The sequence below is a fragment of the Phytophthora infestans genome, genomic scaffold (genome assembly GCF_000142945.1).
Source record: "Phytophthora infestans T30-4 supercont1.6 genomic scaffold, whole genome shotgun sequence".
NCBI lineage: Eukaryota > Oomycota > Peronosporomycetes > Peronosporales > Peronosporaceae > Phytophthora > Phytophthora infestans.
Genome location: NW_003303753.1, coordinates 4,554,144 through 4,571,442, shown reverse-complemented (window position 1 = coordinate 4,571,442; position 17,299 = coordinate 4,554,144). Strand labels below are relative to the sequence as shown.

Sequence of the window (17,299 nt, the reverse complement as noted above, 5' to 3'; positions counted from 1 at the left end):
AGTTTTGAGTTTGATAATTCGACCTCCCCACAGTCTAACGAGATGAGTAGTACGCTCAAAATATTTTGGACCATTAGTAAAAACAAAGAGATGCTTGAGGCAAATGGACTTAAAAGGAAAATAGTTCCTATCCTCATTGGCACGGTAAAGTCCTCTCCAATTGATGGAGATGGTTATGTCTGGATTGAAGGTAATTCAGTTAGCGTATTCAGCAAGAGCAGCGCTCGTCTTAAGCCTGCAATCACTAAAAAGGTCAATTGGCAAGCCACCCTTCATAGATTTATCAATACGATAAAGGATAAGGGCTTGGAACTGTCATTTATCGGTACAAATGATGAAGAACGTATTGTTCAGGATTCCAAACCAGGAGAGGCCAGCTCAGAGCCTCGCCATGGAGTTCTAAGTGGAATCGATGAGGATATGGATCCAAAATTAACTAATGCTGATAATGACGGAAAGCAAATTCTCACAGAATATTACAAAATTCTTCAAGAGAAGAGAGTTAAAATCCCTTTCCGTCTGAAGCCGATTGTTATGACTAGACATGGCATAATACCTCATCGCGAATATTACTTTAGCGAGCCTATGATCCAACGTCCTCTACATATTAGAAATGATCAGCATAAACCTGTATCGGGTAACGCCTGGAAAGAGTTGATGAAGAATATCAGATGGATAGATACTTTTACTTCATTACTGAATGGGTTTGAAGAAGTGGAGCGTTACTTAGACGACGCAGGAGAACATGGGGAGGAAGAGAAGAAGCTGAACAAAGCTCGTCGCAAGAATTTGGAGGACAATCTTGCAATTATTAATGAAGCTATTCTCAAGAATGCTCATGATATCAGTCGATCAAGCTTTGAATACAATGAGCAGATGGAAAAGCTCCATGATGAATCTAAAGCTGCATTCTTGAAGTACGCAGAGGCTCAATCACGATACGAAGAAGCCAAGAAACTGGTGGAATCGACGAATAGTAAATCCGCACGATCAGCTCTGAAGGCAGCGCAGTCCGCGGTGAAAGCGACCAAGGCAGTCTATCAGCTGAAGTTTAAAAATTATGCTGGTGCTCAAAAATATGCTGACCCCGATAAATTCAAGGGTCGACAGAGCAAACTCACTGGTAGAGGCCTCAGAGGCGCTGGTATTAAACCCCTCGAAGGTGTAGTACGTCGGTCGCGAACTTACAACCTGAAAGAAATCCAAGGCCTAGCAACCCCTTCCGCTTACGTTTACCGTCAGTTAGGGAGTAAGTACATTCGAATCCCCGATCTCGACTCTAAAACACTTGTCATTGTACAACCAAATCGCCGAAAACGCGGGCCGAAAATGCAAATCAGTGCCAGTCTTCAGGACCTGATTCGTACCCTCGCGTTCAAGCAACAAATCGATCAAGCAGCGTATGATAAGCTGAGTATCGACGATAAAAATTGCTATCACTCATCTCCAGTATAACTTTCACGATCGTCTTGAGGATCCACTAGAATCTCTGAAAGCTGAGTATGACAAGCTAAAAGGTGAGCTCGAATTGGGAAATGACAATCCTTCTATCATTAAGCTGTAACGACGCACCAACGTCACAGCCAGCGATGGCCATGACGTTGGTACCAATGCGTCCTACTTTCTTCTATTTCTTTCCTACTTGTCTTTGCTGACTGCCAACTGTCTTCTTAAGTTGCCAATGAGCGGCCAGGTAGATACACGCCTGACCGGAAGGCAATCACCATGTTTGGACGAGTATTGCCAAACATGGAGCTTCAATGACAGTCATTATTTTTCATTTGAATTCACTATGGAGATTCTGACCCGGTTCAAATGAAGCGCGGTTCACTACTACGCTACGCTACTTCAAGATTCGACTCAAGGACTACTTAAAATCTAGTATAGTGAAATGCATATACTTACATAGGATACCAATGGAATGCTAACAAGACCTTCCTCGTAGCCGACAAACAACTTTCCATTTCAATCTCACTTTCCAATTTACCTTCTTCGAGGCACATCAACTGCCTCCTACGCCTTACCTTCGAGTCCCCTTCGTTGGACTCTCGCCGCCCTCCTCCGCTTCGCTCCTCGCCACGCGACTCGTTCCTCGTCGCTGTTCCTCTGCGCCGTGCTCTCACCAGTCGTCACACAAGCAGCTTAAATCACTAAGTGTGAATATGTATTCTAACCGTCTGATTTCAGATTCAGAATTCGAGGATATTATAGTTCGTCTGATATAGAGCAGAACTTAGACGAACTTGTTTCATGTATCAAAGTTCTTCTTTAACCCACGCATCATTTCAAGTTCTGGGGGCAGCTATGGAGATAACGCTGACCTTAATGTTGCGGAACTAAAAGCAATTATGAAAAATCTCATTGTTCGCGATCGCCCGCAACAAACACAAGCTGCGGTTTGGGCAACTGATCTTGAAAAGTCCATCAAGAAGGTAGATGCTTCGACCCAAACAGAGGGTGGTCGTGTCTGGGCTTATCCATCTAGCAAGAAAAAAAAGACGGTCAAGACCTTTGCAATCTAATGCTTTGATGAATACATTGCCTATAGAGCAGAGCTTAGACGAAGTCAAGGTCTGCGACCTTAACAAAGTTATATCAGGTTATTGAATATTTTGGCTTCTAATTTTTTATACGAGTTTCATGATCAGAAATCTTAGTGTTAGCAGAGGCTAATTGACTTATCAAATCAGTAGGTGACGTTGATAAAGCATTGATTTTATTCTGCTGTTCCAGTGCAAGTATATGGAGGTAGCAACATATCTTACTATAATCGACGCTGAGCTCAATGCCAGCTAGATCGACGGATGAATCCTCAACTACTAATGATTCATTTGAAAAAAAAGTTGATGACTGCTCCTAGATTATTCTTCAACAAATCTTGAGCTTTGTATCCTATTTGAAGTGGGACAGAACTATCTTGAGATTTGTATCGATATAGCTTTGGCCTGATAGAAAGCATTCCATTCGCTATTAAAGTATTATCAAGCGTATCAAAGAAATTATTACTTCTTGCATCGGAGGTAGTGTGAACCCCTGCGCTGGCTAAAATAGCCCCCGTCGCTTGGAGAGCTACAGCCACACTAGATACGGGGGCCAATCGTTGAAACCAAGCCACCGTTTTTTAAAAAGTAAGATACACCGGTTCCAACCGAATCAATAGTTTGACTTACATTGACAGTTACCTGCAATCCTGCGTTAGGCGTTGCTGTGCCAATACCTACTCTTCCAGCATTTGTTCCTCCCAGAATCGTCAATCTTCGAGAATTATTGGTCATGAGAACGAAATCATTATTCGATAACGTTCCAAAATACGCTCCATTGGTGCTAGTAGAATTCGCTCCATTATGCAGCTGTAAACCAAAGTTAACAGGCGACGAAGAATTAGATGATTCGCAGAATATTGGCATATCGTAACTAGTGGTGCCATCATTGAATGCGTTAGAACATTTAATATACATATTCCCACTATTCAATGTTACTGAAGCAGATCCATACGTTCCATTAGTATAAGGCGTCGTTGAGTTAAAAATTAGTCGATTCTGAGAATTCACAGCTGTTAGCAATAGGTTACATCCATATGTAAATGATCCAGTAGAATTGCTATTGGCAACCAAATTTAGCGTATTAGTACTAGTATGGAATTGAGTTCCTTCACTCCCACCCCAGGCCTGTGTTCCTAGAAGGTATCCGTTAAACCACCCAGATTGATAATTCGTTGTGAAACCAACCAATTTATTATTAGCTCGAGTTATTTCTTTGTACTCGGCTGAACTAGTACCGCTCACCCCTGTTTGATCAACTCCTGAATAGTGTTAATAAAGGACTCAATTTTTGTATCGACTGAGTATAACCAAACCGCCGTCGTCGCTATCACGATAAATCGATACCAACTCCTTGTTCGCTGTTCCTCCGTAGAATCGAATGCAGTTTGAGCTGACTGACCCTAAAGGCATAATCCCCATTCCATTAGCGTCTAGTGTCATGGTTCTAGAACCTTGAAACGTACCTAAGGTTATGACTTGGTTGTAATTTAATTGCGCCGCAGAAACACTGACCGTAGTGCCGCGTAGTTGAAGAGTTGTTGGGTTGATATTGAGCGTGGTTGCATTCATTTCTTGATTTCCGGATTTAGAAATCGTATCGCACGTCAGTGACGCTGTCACCAATCCGGTTGTTCCGGTAATAGTACCAGTGCATGTGAGATTACGAATTCCATTGAAATCTTTAGTCGGGTTAAGCACCACAGCTTGAGAGGCACCAGCTGCCCCTTCAGTGATGTTAATGTAATAATCTTGACTAAAAGTAGTGCCATTGAATTTCAAGCTTGGAATATTTAATCCTGCTCCGCCCATGTCTAGAGACAGATTTGATAGTATACCAACGGATGTGATATTTGATTGAGCACCAGTCATGATCGTACCGTAATATCCTGATGATGAATTAACAGCCCCAGCAACATCTAGTTTATAGGCTTGGGATTGAGTACCGATGCCGACATTACTCGCTGAATTAATACAAAAGGATGGGGCTAATCCGATAAAACCGATACGAAATAGATTATATGTTGTTGAAGCGTCAGCAGCGTGATAATAACTAATAAATGCTCTATTATAGTTTGCTGCATTTTTACTAAAAACTATATCTAAGGCTTGAGTAGCTAGCATTGATGTTTTCGTGAATGCAATATTTCCACCATCACATGTTAAAGAAGTCAGCGTACCAGCTGATGTAATAGTAGTCTGAGATGGTGTTGCAATAGTACCAATAATTGAAGTTGCTGTTAGAGTAGACAAACCCGTAAGAGATCGTGATGCACCAGTAAATATCAGGTTTCCTCCAATAGTAAGGCCAGATAAAGTTCCTACAGATGTAATGTTTGTTTGAGCAGCTGTTGATAGTGTTCCAGACAATGTGACTGCCGACAAAGTCCCCGAAAGTGTTAGCGATACAATTCCACTTGTGATAGATCCGGTGCTGGATAGTACCAGTGCTTTCGAGTTTTGAGCAGTACCACCTGCAATCCCGAGAACGTAGTCCGGAGCTGACGTTATCGAAGACCCATTTACAGTCAAACTGGAGCAGCTGAGAGCTCCTATACCTGTGATATCTTTGTTAGCTCCTGGTACAAGAGCTACTCCTTGCGTTGCTGTGCCAGCCGTGATACCAGTAAGATATGTTAGTCGATAGTCGTTTCTTCCAAGATAAAGTGTCTGAGCGTAATCATAGGTTAGAAAGCCACTCGCATCTAAGGAAAGAAGAGTCGGTCAATATCTTTAGCGTGGTGTTGTCTATGTTATGCATCAGCTATATCAAGATTGACTTTTTATCTGCGAAAAAATAATTAATTAGCTAAGTTCGGTTTCGGTGTTAGGTTCCCTTTCGACACTTTCGTTAAGTTCGTCTTTTGGCTTTCGCTTCCTGAAACGAATGTAATCTCTGTTCTTATCGTCGTAGCCTTTCTGGTACGCTAAGCGAGTCTCGCGCGTCTTCAGGTAGTAGCGCTTCTGAGCGGCTCTGATGCGCTCCTTGTGCAGTTGATACTGTTCAGGTGTGTATGTCATTGGACTTTATATTATACTAGAACGTATTATTTGTCAGAAATAAAAAGAATTTTATTAATGCAGAATGCCGCAGCAAGAATCAGCTGAAATAACTCAAAGTAGGAATAGATCGAGCAACCTGGCTAGCCACAGCACGCGCCATCTCCAAGTCGGGACCTAACATACTGGCGATGTCATAATATCGTTCGATGCTCTCACGGATCCCACTACTCCCACTAGCCTCGCTGATGGACGGCAGCAACTGGGATAGCTTCTGACGCTTCACAGGTTTTTCAAAGCACGGAAGGCTGACCTCGGCACCTGCACTCGGTGACTGGTCAAGCAGAGTCCTAATTACCGCAAATGCTTCACCTGGCGCGATTAAGGTTGTAGTCTCTATGATGACACGGTCGTCGCTCTTCCTGGAGACCCAAAAGAATTGCCAATGGTTTGTCAAGTTCGTGAGCAGTGCCATCACTGATTCCGTAGCGATGATATCCAATGCAATCAATTCCGACAAAGCCTGGAACTCGGACGCTGTTGTCACCACCTTTTTCACTTCGATCAACATCCTCACTCCAGGCAAATGAGGCAAGTAATGTGGAAACTTCTGGGCTATATCACTCAGCACAATCATATCCGTGCGACCAGCAAGAACAATATCGCGACCAGGGACTTCAACGGTGAGGATGTTTACGCCTTTTTCCACACCAACCACGCAAAGCTTGTTATTCGTCAAGACATCGCCAATGTTGGCTACCACGTACTCACGATAAGGTTCCTTTTGCTGCTCCTCGGTACGGTCACTTTTCCACTTGAATTCCTTTGCTGGAGTTGGAACTCCACCGGCGAATTTAACTGTGTCCACAGGCGAAATCCGAATTTTCAAATCGTTCAAAAGGATGTTTCCCTTGGCTGAGTTCATTTCTGAGTGGACATATCGCGTACGCTTGGACAGCACAGTGTGCTCATACACTTTGTCGACCTTATCGAATAGACGATCCATCCTGGAAGTGTCACTCGCTGAACCACCAGCCCCATCTGGAACCACCACCAGCACGTGAATTTGCTCACTGGATGGAAGCTCCATGTTGTTCTTCGTGTAAAACCACGTTGTTAAGGTCTTTGAGCCTAGAATCGGTTCTCCGGCCGTCAGCGCATGGATGTAGTCATCAGATTCTCCTTCCACCAGCTTCAGAGCAGCCCGATGTTCGTCTGGGAGCCACTTAAGATTTTCCTCCTTCATCTCCTCCGCAGAAGGGCGGTAAACAGGGACGACCTCTTTGCCGCTCTCATCTTCGACGGGCTGCTTCGCCAGGAAGAGATGCAGCTTGTCTGCATCAACATCTTTGAAGTCATTCGGCTTCTTCGCCTTAATCACCTCCTTCAAGTCTCCCACCAGCTGGCTCGCGTCGATGTCCACAGGGAAAGCGCTTCCAGCCACACCAACGATCGCACAAACAAGCTTGACCATCTTTTCTCGAGACGGCAAGTTCTGGAATGAGGAAGAAGGAGGGAGAATTTCTGGCGTACTTAAGCGGAAAAGAAAGCGCGTGACAATGATTTTCAACCAATGATGAGACGCCACGTCGCGCTGGTCCGAACTAATTCTCAAGGTTGCTTCGTCAAAATAGCAGCTGCCTCGAAAGAACGTTCCAGGACTGGTCTCGCAGGTAAATTACGGAAAGTAAAAAAACTGCCAGCGTAATGTTCCATGTCGTACTACTAGCGTTTTCGTGGGAAATGCCTGATGCCGGGTTTCCAGATTCTGAAAAATTCAGGCGATTCTGCGGGGCCCAAAAAACTGAATTCGGAATTACTACAGCGATGTCGCTCTCTCGGAGTGAGTAATCGTTTGGCCTGGTTAAAAGCTTCGTACACTCTGGTTGCTTATACAAGTGTTTGGCCTTCTGTAGCCGCACAACTTTGTCAGTACAGCCATGTGTGTAATTGACGCACATGCTGCCGAGCTGTTCTGTGATACCGTACTGTACGTATTACGAAGTAGTACCGATATTAGTGATTGGATACTTTAAGAAGCATGTTTCCTGTTCATAATTTAAAAAAGAGTATGCAACCGTTATAACTAGTTTGCACTGCTCGCCACAATCGGGGTAGGAAGTTGAAGGTTGCTGCGCAACAGCAGTAGCGACTCAATAGCTAGGCCTTTTCGGTCGTCGTGGGCATCATGCTCTTGCTTGTGATCGGCCAAATAGTGCCACTCCATTCCTGCATGGATAAAAACATCTTAGAATATCGCATCCGCGTTATTGATTCACTAGATGATCTTCATACCGGGATGATCGGGCCCAGATCAACGTCGTCTGTATCCCAGCTGACGATTTTGTGCACTGCGGGAATCATGTGGTCGAACACAAACACAAGCGCCAGGGTGATCTGACCCAGCACGGCGTCGCCGAGCTCCATGGGTGTGTGGCTTGTACATCATTCTCTTATGCTTTTCTCTCAAGTTTTGTTGGTCTTGGTCTGGATGACGCAAATTGGTAACTGAGTCTCAAAGGCACCCATTTCATTGACCACCATTCGTGATGAGCATGTGTAATTATTATAGCAGCATAGAAATGATTAGCGTCAACTTCAGCCTGCGAAAAACCCACTTGCCAATAGCCTCTTTTGTAGATCTCAAGAAGATCGTTCATTTAGCAACACATTGCGTCATCATCGCTTTAAGTTGTGACTGTTGCTGCGATGCTTCAAAAAAAACCTTCTTCAACAAAATATGGGAATTCGTTTTTTGCGTTGGTAGTGCCGTCTCGGTGGGCCATCGTGTCGTCGGACGCGAAGCGAACAGGTGACGACGGCGACCATTTTGAAGCGCGTTGAAACAAGTGCCACGTCGGAGTCGTGCCAACTGGTACACCTCGGGAAGTATGTCGTATGACTCTCGCTTTTTCATAAAGGCTCTTTAGGTCGAGCGATCCAGGCTAAAAAGTCAATCGCCGTCAACTGACCGGTCCTGGAGCTATCTCCGATACAGTAGGCGTTGCCGACGACGAAACGCCTGACACAGTGACGTGTGCAGCATGTTGCCCTTCCGTGGTCCCGCGAATGGTGGCAATCCGCGATCAAGTTTATTGCATTCTGTTTCGTCAACGCTTTTCACCTTTTATCTCATGTTTATGTTGTAGAATATAGCGCTAATAATTACAAAAGCGACAACTTCAATTATGAAAATTCGGACGCATCTCGTCGATAACAAGGAGAAACATTGTGTCGCATTAGATCTACTCTATGGCGATACACCACACGCTACATATACAGTGTACACACCACCACCAGGTATTATTACCCCGTACACGACACTTCTGTCGTGACGACGAGAAAACGATGCGTCTGGAGAGACGCGTTTGCTTGAAGTTCAAAAGTGACCTCACAGTTTTCCACGTAAGCTGAAGTTGATGTCCGTAGCTGAGACACAGTCGAGCGTCCCGCAATGCAGTCTCTATGCTACGGGACGCAAAAGAACGCCGCGATCCAGAAGGTCGACGTGTACTAATTCACAAAGCTGCCGTCTTCAGACTCAGTTACCAATTCCCGCCAAGACCAACAAGACTCCGAAGAGAAGAACACTACTTCAAGAGAATGCTGTACAGACCACACACACCTATGGAGCTCGGGGATGCCGTGATAGGCCACATCACGAGTGCATTCGTGCTTGTGTTCGGCTTTATGGTCCCCGCTGTACACAGCGTTGTTAGCTGGGAGATCCCATCGTTCCGGTACGATAAACTGCACCACTGACAAATCGGCTGGACTAACGTCAAAATTATGTTTAATTGAAGGAATGGGCTGGAGACATAAGCCCAGTCAGCAAAAACAAGACGCTCGATTCGCTGCCCCGCCACTAATTTGGCTTAGCTCGTGTTGGGTACTGGTACTGTTTCACTGCGCGACGACGGTACCATCAGCGCAAGGAGTCTGAATCAACTCGACCTTAACAGCGAGTGCCCGCTTACATACTGCTTTAATTTATACTTTTTAAACATGCGCTGCTTTGGCCCTGTAGCACCTAAAAAATGTTGTTGTGCTTTTTTGGGGAGCTAATTCAAGTACTCTACAAAAAAGCGCTTTCGAAAACGGCATCTTAAAAAAAAAGCAATAGGAGCTTTGATGTCGCTTTTAAGTCTGACGTTGAAAAGTGCTCGCTTAACTGAGGGTCGCTCTTAACCACGCCATGGCACAAAAGCTGTGATCCGATTGGATGAGCGCTTGCTAGGGCTAGAGTTTAAAGTAAATAAAATGACAGGAAGTGCCACGGACATTCGCAAGTGTCATGGCAAGGGGCAATTGCCATGTGCCATGCTACTTTTAATTGCATTTATGTATATTTTAAAAATTGTTTTCATGATGGCACAGTGGCAGGTCTATTCGTAACCACGCCATGCCATGGCTCAATCTCTAGTGCCATGGTATGGCACACGTGGCAGTGGCTAAGAGCCACCCTGAGAAAAAAGCTTTCTGTTTTTCTAAAAGCACTTTGATTTCGAATCACTTTTTCCAATGACATTTTATCAAATCATTGCGATAAAAAATAAAAAGGAATTCCAAAGGTGTTAAACAAAGCGTTTCTTTTTGAAAAAACAACGACTCTTAATTTTTTTGGCTTTCTAATATGATCAAATATTAATTGAGGCCTTTTTTCGAAAGCGTTAAAAAATCGAGCTCTTACCAAACGGTTTTCGTTTAATGGTCAGCCAGCCATCCGTCAAACCGACGTCTACCACAAACATCAAGATGACCGACTCCGCCGGTGCGAAAATGAACGCTGCGACCATCGCCGAGCCCTTCAGCTTGGCCGTGCGCCAGTACATTGAGCAGGACATGGGTGGCGTGGGTCCCAAGCTCGTGGGTTTGCTGGCTCACGGCGACCCGGCCGCCAAGAAGTACGCCGAGGGACGGGCAAGGCCTGTGCACGCGACGGCATCCGCTACGAGCTGCGCGAAGTGCCCAAGGACGAGCTGCTGGAGGCTTTGGAGAAGGCCAACAAAGACTCGGGTGTGCACGGTATTCTCGTGTACTACCCGTGCTTCGGCGCCTTCCCGAGCTTCTTCGGTGGCACCATGGACGATTTTTTGCGCGACAACATCAGCATTAAGAAGGACGTGAAAAGACTGTGCCAATTCTACCGTGGCAACTTGTACCGTAACATCCGCTACGTAGACGACGAGAAGACGCAAAAGTGCGTGCTGCCTTGCACACCTTTGGCAATTGTCAAGATCCTCGAACACCTTGGCGTTTATGACAAGACCAAGCCTACTGGCGACCACTTGTCAGGTGTTAACATCACGGTTGTTAACCGTAGTGACATTGTAACAGCGAACGTCTCCTACTCGCTCACTTGCAGAGGTCGTGTACGATGTCTGGACAGTGAGTACGACGGAAGAAGTAAGCGTTAACACACTACTCGCCCCACACTTGGCAGATTGGGAATTGCTGGAGCTCCACCCTTGGTGGACTCCGTTAGAAATAAAAATATCAACCAAGTATCTAACGGGCGAGTGACTACCAATACTAAAAAGACTTCTGGTTTCTGAGACTGCGTCGTCCAGGTCTCATACTCCCCTGAAACTGGAAGTCTTCCTTAGCTTGTTTGCGCGTCATCTGGGTCGGATTGTTGTTCTGGTTCTTCATCTGTATCCCCATCAACTTGAGTACACAGGCATTCGACACCAAGCTACTTTCGATGTTGGCGAAACTTGCCCTTACCCAATGGCTTGGTTAAGGCATCAGCAGGCATGACCTTAGACGGCATGTGTTTTACCACAATGTAACCAGCATCGACATAGTCAATAACCTTGTATATCACCAGATCTAGACACTTGATCTTGTGATGTCCGCTGGAATGTGTCATGACCGGAACAGCTGCAGCATTGTCCGTCCAGAGAAGAGCTGGAAGCTCGACAGGAACTTGTAGTTCGGCTAACAAGTTTTGTAGCCATCGAATTCGATCTGCACAGCAGCTGGCTGCTGTGAGCTCAGCACTGCATGTATCTTTAACTGCACTGGGCTGTAGCTTACTTTGGTATGCTACAACACATCCACCAAGTGTTACAACTTGGCCAGTAACAGATCGACGAGTGTCCATATCATTGCCGAGGTCAGCATCAGCATATCCAGCGATAGAAAGATTGCCCTTTGCAGAAACGTTTGGTAGCACCAATCCATAGGAGCTAGTCCCCTTCAAATACGTAAGAGCGCGTTGAGCCAGTCCAAAATGTTCCTCTGTATAACAGTCAAGAAACTTGCTCAAGACACGAACCGCGTTCGCGATATCGGGTCGCGTACAACGCACCAAATACTGTAGGGAACCAACAATTTGACGAAATGGTAGATCACTTCTGTTTACGTCAGGTCCGTAGGGTTTGCTGGGTCTCACAGGTTTTACTTTTGGGTCCATTGGAGTACGGACCACACGAGCAGTGTGATCGTCATATTTTTCCACAATGTGTTGAATGTACGATTCTTGTGACAACGTGACTCGTGTCGGCTCCACTTTTACATTCATGGCCAGCAAGAGGTTGATCTTCCCCAAATCCTTTAGCTTCAATTCACTCTTCAACTGTGAAATTAGCCACGTAATACCCTCATTTTTAGCCGCAATAACGACATCATCAACGTAGACTGTAAGGAAGATAGGAGAGTCGTCGACCCACTTGACGTAAACGCCATCTGCAATTATGCTGGATTTGAAACCAAGCTTCACTAGATATCTCTTCAAAGTTGCGTTCCAGATCGGAGGAGCTTGCTTTAAGCCATATAAGCTCTTCTTCAACAAGCACACACGTCCAGTGCCATCGTCGAACAACTCTGGTTGCTCCATATACACGTCGACATCCATCTCACCGATTAGAAATGCCGTAGTGAAGTCAATTTGGCGAAGTTTCGGGTCATAGTAGAATGCGAGCACAATGACAACACGGATTGCCTCCATGCTCACAACTGGAGAGTATACTTCCCAATAGTCTGAACCAAACACTTGCTCGAAACCCCGGAGAGTAAGTCGAGCTTTGTAGCGTACAATTTCTCCGTTTCGATTCCTTTTGATGACAAACACCCAGCGACTGGTCATGATCTTAGTGTCCGACGGACGGTTCACTAAAATCCACGTATGATTCGCTTGTATGTCAGAGATTTCCGTTTGCAAAGCTTGCCACCACTTATCACCATCAGGACCTGCAAGCGCTGCACGAACTGACTTGGGCAGCTTGTCCGTAGTTGAGATGAAGTAATTGGCAAGCGAATAGCCATGTAGCCTTACGTTTGGACGACGTGTAGGTGTTGATCTGCGAAGCGTAACAATTGGGTCTTTGGTGTGTGTTTTCCGACGTCGCTTAACTTCAACCAAACCCGGTTGTCGCTTCTTTTCAACGTGTTTTGTGCATCTCGTATCATTCTCATGTCCATCGACACGAATTATAGAAGTGGAGTCACAATTTGGAGTATCATAAGTCTGGGCCAGCTCCCCTGTTCGTCTGCGTTTTGTTGGACCTGAGTTGATACTATCAAACTCAAGCTCCCCCGCTCTTCTAACTTTCGTCTCTTCCACTACATCGCCTCCAACCTTAGCATCCATAGGACCGACTTCATCGGAGCTATGCAATGCCAGTGCAGTTTCATCGCTGCTACAGGAGCTCGAGTAGTCATGAAGAGGAAGTCTTACATACGGGATTGAAACAGGTAGCACCACACCAGGCTTCTTCGCGCAGAACTTGTCAGGCAACTGATCCACATAGTCAGCCGCCAGTGTCCTCTGTTCGCGAAACTTTACGTCACGAGACTCCACAATGTGTCCGGTAACAAGATCGAGGACACGATATCCAGTCGTGGATTTAGGACATCCTAGAAACAATGCCTCTTTCGCTGTCGTATCTTGTTTACCTTTCCGTCTTTGCTTAGGGACGAAGTACGTTGCAGCACAGCCCCACACACGTAGACCAGATACATCAGGTACACGACCTTCAAATAACTCGTAAGGTGTACTGCCTTTTATGGCTTTGGATGGTGAGAAGTTGCGTATCGCTACCACAAACTTGAATGCCTCTCTCCATAGTTTTGTTGGAAGTCCACTGGTTACGAGGAGAGCGCGAACAGATCGCAGTACTACACCATTCATCTTTTCGACGAGACTGTTTTCTTCGGGTGTATACGTATTTGTATACAGCGGACGAACTCCATTGTCTCGGAGGACTTGTTGTAGCTTTTGATTTACAAACTCAGTTCCTTGATCAGACCCCAGGAATCTGACAGGTCGCTCACATTGCTTCAGCTTTAAGATCAACGTCTTCAAGTTGTCTGTACATTGAGACTTTTGACGGAGTAAGAAGCCCCATAGGTATCGTGAGTATTCATCCTCCACGAGCTGAAACATCACGTTTCCAGCAACCGAAACCTCACCATAGTGACAGACATCGGTCATCAGTTTTCACAACACCTTATTGATCGACATGGAGACACATTCTTGTATGACATTCTTCGCGATTTTGCTAATGTACAGCTTAGGCAATCCATCGCATCTCTAGTGCGCTCACTAGGAGACATCGTCATGCCTGAAACCATCTGATCACGATGGAGCTGCTGCAATGTTGCAAAATTCACATGACCAAAGCGAAGATGCCACCGAAATATCGATTCACCTCCAGCCACAAATGATGCAACTACTTGAGGTGAATTACACAAACCACGAGTGCGATAGTAACCTCGACTCTTGACAAACACTATTGCTGTCGGCCCCTTCCATAATAGCCGTCTTGGAGGTCCGTCCTGAGGATACTGTAACTCACATTGCCAGCCTTGCTCTTCAAGTGCATTAACACTTAGCAGATTAACGTGACATCCAACAACATTACGAACTCCAGTAAGAACGCAATCAAGCGCTTCTCCAGTTTCGCCACGTCTATCTTGTGTGGATAGGAAAGATACAGGCAATTGAGACACCAAATGTTCCGTTGTTACTTCTCCTGTCCACGATTCATGTGGCGTGTTCGTCTCCACGTAGTGCGGGAGCTGTGTCATAAGTGACCGGTCAGCGCAGGTATGCGTAATAGCTGCTGTGTCTAATATCCACTCCAATGAATTAGAGGTATCAAACGTCGACAATAATGTAGACCCAGTACTTGACACAGCACAAGTATTTTCAACACGACCGATCATTCCCAATGGTAACGGCTGAGGAGGTCCACCTTTGTTTCCCCCATATCCTCTAGAGCTATCCCCGGAATTGTTGCCACACTTTGCTTTTTCAGCATCTACGTTGCCGTGCTTCAGATCAAATTTGAGCTTACGACACTCAAATTTGTGATGGCCTTCTCTATCACAATAGAAGCACTTGCCCTTCTTTCGTTTACCAGGACCAGACTTTTGATTGGCTTTGCTTCCTGCTTCACTGGATTTAGCTCCACGAGATTGTGCTCCACTGGGTTTAATCCAGCTAATATGTTTACTAGATTTGTCACAAGTTTTCTGTTTCTTAGCCACGTGCATGATCTTCGAGTTTCCCTTTTCCTCATCGCGGACGATCTCATCCATCTCGGTCTCGGACTTCAGTGTGTCCAAGACTTGCTGCAGAGTGGGTCGGGACCAGGGAGCCATGATGCGAGAAAACTGACGCACGACATCTCTGTGTGTCTGCACTACTCCCATGAGAATCACGTCCACAGTGAGATCATCATCGATAACCTCGACCCAGATTAGCCAACGCACGACGTGTATCGTGAATTTCCTGAAGCCAAGAATCCATCGTCTGCTCACGAGTGTAAGTTGCGTGGAAGAATTGCTTCAATACCCACACGTAATTAGAAAACTCACGCTTAGTATGGTGTGCTTCCAGATCTTCCGACATTTCCTTGCCAGTTGGAAGATCACACATACGCTCAGCGTCTTCAACTTTAGCACCTCGAAGCAACGTATCTTTCACAAAGAAGTCCAACATATCGTAGCGCTGTTGAAGTTACCCATTTACAATCGGACGCTGTACGGATCCATCGATCAGACCCCAAGCATTAAATCGATGTAAATAGGCCATAACTTGAGCGCGATAGAGGTTAAAGCTTCCTGCCATTTTTGGTGGGTTTTTGTTCACATCCAACGCTAGGTTAGGCGGTGGCAATGGTATCCTTCGTTGTTGTTCTTCATTAGCGTGCGACCTCGCTGGAGCGTTCACCACCGGAGTTCCAGTCAAAATGAGTGTTGAAGTTGGTGAGCTCAACGCAGAAACAGACTGCGGCGGTGGAGACTGAAGGACAGGAATCCCGCCAGCACCACCAGCCAACGAACCTACCAGTCCAGCCGCTACTGACGCTGCAGAGCCAGCATCCGTCGCGACGCGGTCGGAGACGGAGTACCAAGTAAGTCTGACATCGAAGGCAGTGTCCACGACATCGTCAGCGTTCACGTAAGTTCTGGAAGTTTACTCCAATTTTGGGCTCATAACCCTAACAGCGAACGTCTCCTACTCGTTCACTTGCAGAGGTCGTGTACGATGTCTGGACAGTGAGTACGACGGAAGAAGTAAGCGTTAACACACTACTCGCCCCACACTTGGCAGATTGGGAATTGCTGGAGCTCCACCCTTGGTGGACTCCGTTAGAAATAAAATATTAACCAAGTATCTAACGGGCGAGTGACTATCAATACTAAAAAGACTTCTGGTTTCTGAGACTGCGTCGTCCAGGTCTCATACATTGTCGGCCGCCCATTGGCTACTATGCTTGCGAATGACGGCGCTGACGTGTACAGCGCCGACATTGACTCGCTGTACCTATTCCGTCGCGGTAAGCTCATCCCGAGCGAAGAGACGCAGGAGACGGCGTGTAAGAAGTCTCGTGTCATCATTACTGGCGTCCCCGTTAAGAGCTACAAGCTGCCGCTTGAGTGGGTCAGCGAAAACACGGTCATCATCTACGTCGCGTCCTTCAAGAACGTGGACGATGCCGAGCTGCTTAAGATAAAGGGCGTGCAGTACGTGCCACTGGTGGGTAAGGTCACGGTGGCCATGCTCGAGCGCAACCTGCTGCGTCTGTACGAGAACTTCCACTGGAAGCCTAAGAAGGTCTGGCAGTAAGAGTGTGGATGAGGATAGAGAGAACACCTCGCTTACCGCTAAAATACATATATCTTCCCCGTTACAGGGAAATTCACAGCGTGTGCAGTACCGTAATACGCTAACTCCATCCAATTACACTTAATAGCGCCTATGCTGACTCCATTATCTCTACATGCACTAAACTGGACGCTGTGACTTTATTCTGGTCGTTCACGGCTTTCGCTTCGAGTGTGTGCGGCCCCACGCCGAGTCCACGCAGCAGCATATTGCCATCGTCCACGTGGGTTTTCTTCAAGTAAATGTCGTCATCAATCAGCAACTCGAGAGTTTGTACATTCATGGCGGTGTACTCGAGGACAATAGACTGATGTCGTTCGAAGATAGCACCATCCAAGGGAGACGTTAGTGATAGGTGTACCTCGTCCTCAATAGAGGGAGTGGGTGGCTTTCGAACGTAGACATCTTTCTTGTATGTCGTGAGCTCTTCGATTAGCCCAGGAATGGGAATAGTAACTTCGAGATGAAGCTTAAATATCGCGTCGTGTGTGAATTTTCGGAGAGGAATCGACAGTGCGATTGAGCACTTCAGTATTGTCGTCTTCGCTTTCAAGTGCAAGAAATCCTATTTCCGACGTGAAAACCTCGTCGTCCAAAAATAATTCGTATCGAAAAACCTCGGCGCCATACAAATGCAGAG

At 46.0% G+C, this 17,299-nt stretch overlaps 2 protein-coding genes across 2 annotated transcripts; one reads left to right on the top strand and one right to left on the bottom strand.

Moving 5' to 3' along the window:
- Positions 1–5,590: 5,590 nt before the first annotated feature.
- PITG_05049 (Crinkler (CRN) family protein) lies at positions 5,591–7,025 on the bottom strand (the record flags this gene model as incomplete). Its single annotated transcript, XM_002905673.1, has 1 exon — positions 5,591–7,025. The coding sequence occupies one exon, from the start codon at positions 7,012–7,014 to the stop codon at positions 5,641–5,643; it is 1,374 nt and encodes a 457-aa protein (XP_002905719.1).
- Positions 7,026–16,263: 9,238 nt separating this feature from the next.
- On the top strand, positions 16,264–16,620 carry PITG_05048 (uncharacterized protein; the record flags this gene model as incomplete). Its single annotated transcript, XM_002905672.1, has 1 exon — positions 16,264–16,620. The coding sequence occupies one exon, from the start codon at positions 16,264–16,266 to the stop codon at positions 16,618–16,620; it is 357 nt and encodes a 118-aa protein (XP_002905718.1).
- Positions 16,621–17,299: the final 679 nt, after the last annotated feature.